Source organism: Amphimedon queenslandica, unplaced genomic scaffold (genome assembly GCF_000090795.2).
Source record: "Amphimedon queenslandica unplaced genomic scaffold, v1.1 AMPQUscaffold_12888, whole genome shotgun sequence".
In the NCBI taxonomy this organism is placed as follows: Eukaryota; Metazoa; Porifera; class Demospongiae; order Haplosclerida; family Niphatidae; genus Amphimedon; species Amphimedon queenslandica.
In genome coordinates, this window is record NW_003546876.1 from 45,931 (window position 1) to 51,119 (window position 5,189).

General features: G+C 32.1%; 1 protein-coding gene across 1 annotated transcript in view; it reads left to right on the forward strand.

Annotated features, from left to right (window-relative positions):
• LOC105314481 (inactive hydroxysteroid dehydrogenase-like protein 1) overlaps positions 1-3,400 on the forward strand; it is a 6,850-nt gene extending 3,450 nt beyond the window's left edge. Inside the window, exons 4-10 of the mRNA XM_011408670.2 lie at positions 1,268-1,326; positions 1,384-1,428; positions 1,681-1,800; positions 1,848-1,913; positions 2,199-2,330; positions 2,736-2,907; positions 3,218-3,400. Coding sequence (XP_011406972.2) covers positions 1,268-1,326; positions 1,384-1,428; positions 1,681-1,800; positions 1,848-1,913; positions 2,199-2,330; positions 2,736-2,907; positions 3,218-3,318 — 695 coding nt within the window. The 3' untranslated portion in view covers positions 3,319-3,400. The remainder of the gene's footprint in view (positions 1-1,267; positions 1,327-1,383; positions 1,429-1,680; positions 1,801-1,847; positions 1,914-2,198; positions 2,331-2,735; positions 2,908-3,217) is intronic.
• The last annotated feature ends 1,789 nt before the right edge of the window (positions 3,401-5,189 follow it).

Below are 5,189 nucleotides of genomic sequence, written 5' to 3' on the forward strand. Positions count from 1 at the left end.
GTAAGGTGAGATAAGAATTAAGAACAACCTTATAAGATCTTATTTGGATCAATCTTAGCTACTATATACAGGCATGATCTTACTTAAGATCTTACATGACTTATCTTACAATATCACTGATAAGATGTATATGCCTGATCTTACTTAAGATCTTACATGAATTATCTTACAATATCATTGATAAGATGTACAGGCCTGATCTTACTTAAGATCTTACATGAATTATCTTACAATATTACTGATAAGATGTATATGCCTGATCTTACTTAAGATCTTACATGAATTATCTTACAATATCATTGATAAGATGTACAGGCCTGATCTTACTTAAGATCTTACATGACTTATCTTACAATATCACTGATAAGATGTATATGCCTGATCTTACTTAAGATCTTACATGACTTATCTTACAATATCACTGATAAGATGTACAGGCCTGATCTTACTTAAGATCTTACATGAATTATCTTACAATATTACTGATAGATGTATATGCCTGATCTTACTAAAGATCTTACATGAATTATCTTACGCTTCACATCATTTTAAGTCATACAAGATCTTGAAAGATCTTACAAGTTGCGTGATGTCACAGGAAGTAGTTGACAACCCACGATAGCCTTTACAAAAGTATGAGCATATAAAGAAAGCAAACTTTCAACAAAATTAAACTTAATTAAGCTATAATGACATCATTATTATGCATTTAAGCAATGTAAGTTCTTGCTCAGATCTTACAATTGCAGTCATTTTAATACTATGGGATATGCTTGGAATCCCAAATCCGAACTTAACTATTTCTTCAAGATCTTGACAAGATCTTACAATATCCTTCATGATATTAGTTCATAACAAGTAAGAGTCTTAAAAGATCATACAAGATTTAATTCCAGATCTTGACTGATAATGTAAGATTTAATTCCAAATCTTTACTGAAAATATAAGATTTCATTCCTGATCTTGACTGATCATGTAAGATTTAGTTCCTGATCTTGCCTGATCATGTAAGATTTAGTGCCTGATCTTGACTGATAATGTAAGATTAATCGTCAGACCATGCCTGATCATGTAAGACTTATCATAAGATCTTGGCAAGATTTTGGAACTTCTTGTCTAATGATCTTGCAAGAACAGGCATAATTAAACATGCAAGATCATTTGTAAGGTTTCATAAGATCTTAAGTAAGATCTTACGTAAGATTTTTTTGCTGGGAAATTATTATTACATTTTCTGATACATTTTGATGTACTTATTCTTATTCAGTTAATGTTAATCCAATAAAATATGATCATCCTCAATATTTCTCACAAGTACCAAACAATGTAAGAAATAAAAAATAATTAATGAATAAATAAATTAATATTATTATCATTTTTTAGCGGTTGTGGCAGCTGGTAAATGTCAACATAGCATCAACAACAATGGTAACGTTAAATACATGATACATGTACAGTATAGCCTCTCTTAATAGACACTCTCTATAGCGTACACCTCCATTTAATGGACAGCACCTAGTGTACCAATTACATTCCTTACTGTATAAAATAACCTCCACATAAAGGACACCTCTGTATAATAGAGACACTTTTTTGTCCATAAGTTTCCATTATATAGAGGCTAGCCTGTATATATTTTTATTATTTTTATTGTTGTTGTTTATTGTTGTTGTTTATTAGATGACTCATATGATATTACCTACAATGCTGGAGAGAGGTAGAGGTGCTATTATCAACGTATCCTCAGCTTTAGGTGATGCTCCCCCTACTCCTCTATTAGCCGCTGAAGCTGCTTCAATGGTGGGCGTGGTCACTAGTTATTAATGGTTATTAATGTTTATTGATAGAGTTTTGTGACAATGTTAGGACGAACCCTACATGATGAGTATCATCATAAAGGAATCACTGTACAGGTAATATCAACTAATTTACAGTTAATGTACAGTCAATCCTGTCTATTCCGGACACCTTGGTACCCAATAATACCCTAGCTCCTGATTATGAACCTGTCCTTATTTCAGAGGTTCATTAATACACATTACTATTGTATTGGGACTGATACTACCCCTCCTCATTATAGAGGTATCCTTATTTTAGAGTGTCCACAATAGCAGGAGGCTATACTGTATTCCATTGATAGAAACAAATGTATTTTAAACAGAATAATAATCATTGTTATTATTATTAATTTATACTAGACACTGACACCACTTCCTCTATCAAAGGATAATTCATTTGTCAGTCCTTCACCAGAAGTGTATGTAAGACACGCATTAAGGACACTGGACTATAGATCAAACTGCTGTGGATACTGGATACATGCCATCATAGTATGAATAATAATAATTATTATTATATTAATTATTATACTTGTATAAATAATTATTATTATACTGTATAGTAATTAGTAAGCTACTGTATAGCTAGAAAATTTGGAGTGCTAAAATTTGGCGAATTGACTCTAAAAGAGGTTTGGAGGTTAAAAATTTTAACTCTGTGTCTGCTTCTATGGAGCCTTTTCAAATTGGAGACTAAAAATTTGGCAAATGGACCTCAATTCACCAAAGTTTTACGCCACCAAATTTTCTAGTTATAATGGTATCTGTGGTCCAAAATATTGTGGATCCATCCAAAGATCTATTTTGTGGCTTTGATATTCTACTTTTTGGTCACAAAAGATTCTTGCCGGCTATACAGTAGATAATAATATGATAAATAATATCTTCTATTTTTAGAATTATGTGTATCAGTTGGTTCCTGCTAGGCTGTGGGTGTGGTTCATGTCTCAGCGTAACCAAAAGATGAGGGAGAGGCAGTTAACGGTTGGAGCGAGGGAGAGGGGCGGAGTCACCTTCAGTAAGAATAGGAGTACTGTTAGTTTTGCTATCACTACAACACCTGATGAAGGTAAGGGGGCAAGCCTCTTTCTCTTTCCCCCTGGGGTAATATTTTAGTAAGGGGTTTGATAATTAATTATAGGCATATACATGTATGTAATAAAAATGGAGAATTTGCTCTTAGTCATTTCTGGCACTGCATCCTGTATGGGTCTTTTAGCTCAAATTTTGAGCTGCTTAAAAAATTTGTACAAAAATCCAAATTATGATCGGAATCCTCAAACTATATATGTGCAACATAAGTAGATGTATATGTATCAGAAAATGTAATATGTTTTTTCCTTATTATTATTATTAATTATTATTATTGTGTTTTTCAGTGTATACAGCTAGTGAGGCTGGTCAAAGACCTGAACTGATTAGAAATTATTCAAGAGTTGCTGTAATGCCTAGTGTAGCTGAACAAGAATCTAATAAATGAACTTTTATTATTATTATTATTATTATTATTATTGTCATTGTTGTTGTTTTTTGTTGTTAATAATTTATGCATGAGTGAAAAATCATTCTTTTACCGTCTTGTTCACACCTTGTTAAACACTTTGAAGTGTTTACAAATTAAGTCGGCACAATGAAGAGCTTTGTTATTATTTAGTTGAATAGTATAATTAACATTTTAATAACATGATCAACTAATGATAAACAATCTTAACATACACTGCACTGTTGGTCATGTCATATGGAACATGTGTATACTATAGGCCTCTACATTGTTGATGTAACTCACGATTCAGTGTACCAGTAATTATTATGTTATGGTACGTGTGGATATGTTGATATTATTATAATAAGACAAAGTGTATATTGGTCATAAAGTCAAGAGATGTTTGAGCTAGTATTATTCCTGTTGGCTTCATTATCTACAGTTTCTCAATCAGTGGATGGAGCTGGTAAAATGTTATAAATTGAATCATAATTTTTTAAATTCCTTCCAATAGTCATTACAGTGCCTCCAGTATCAGTAGTAGCTCCTATTTATACTACAGCAACATTTACTTGTGAAGGAACTGGAAATATATTGAACTGGATAGTAGGAAGTGCTCCACTAACTAACTCCATTCAACAACAAAGAGGCATCACATACACTGATCCTAGTGGTCCTGGTAACTTCTCTTCAGTACTTAGTATCAGTGCTTTGCCTATTAATGATAGAATTAGTATTAGTTGTTACATAATGTCATTTCCACCTTTTGAACAAGCATTCTCTGGTAGTGCTACACTTTACATACGAGGTTAGTTAGCATGACAGCACAGTAAATTTTTATTTTGTGCATGTATCTTATTAATCAGGTGTTTCATCAGTTGAAAATTTGAAATTCAATTCCACTTCATTATTAATAACATGGTCACATCCTTCTTATTTCTCTTATGATATACCTTATGGATTATATTTAAGCTATCAATATCAAGTAGTAGTAATTGATGAAGAAGATGGAGATATCATACTGGATACAACCATAACTAATACATATATTGCAGCTCCTAATATTACACAATGTGATGCATTCAACATCAGTGTAACAGCACTAATAGCTCAATATACTTCAATTAATACTATCAGTAATAATGGAAGTAAGTGAATGAAATTATTGAAATGATTTTTAAATCAATAACATTTTTGATAGGTTATGCTGTTGATATTACAATTAATAATGGTAATTTTCTAACACCTAATGTGACTATAAAGGTAGTTATAACTTAACTTGATTATTTTTATTGTTTGTCATCAGTTAAGTTGTCCTCCTTCACAATCCAACACTTTCCTAACTATTACCAGTGACAGTACTGCAGTCATTGATCAGTACACATTCACTGGTACTGATGAGTCTATTAATGATATACGTACATTAATACCATATCATCAATACAATTATACTGTACGTGTATTTAACTTAAGGAACAAGCTCCAGTATGAGACATACACCATCATCAGTAAGTATATAGCTACTAGAGTACCTTATGAATGATCGGACACCACCTATATTCGGACACTCAAAAAAACTTTTCTAGCTTGCAAAACTTTCTTTATTATATATCGTTTTAAAGAGCAGGAATGCCTCATTTGTTTTTCCAAGTTTCAAGCTCTTACTAAGTTTAGCGCAGAAGTTACGTGGTTGAAAAGACGAGTGACCGATCATCCCGAAGATCGGTCAGATTTCACCATTTTTCGTACAAAGAATTTTGCACAATACTTAGTACAGTTTCAAGCCATACCAGGTAACCAACAAAAACCTTGATGTATCAGCAAGAAATTGATGCAGCATTCATGGCACTTCTTGCTTCTACACAGAA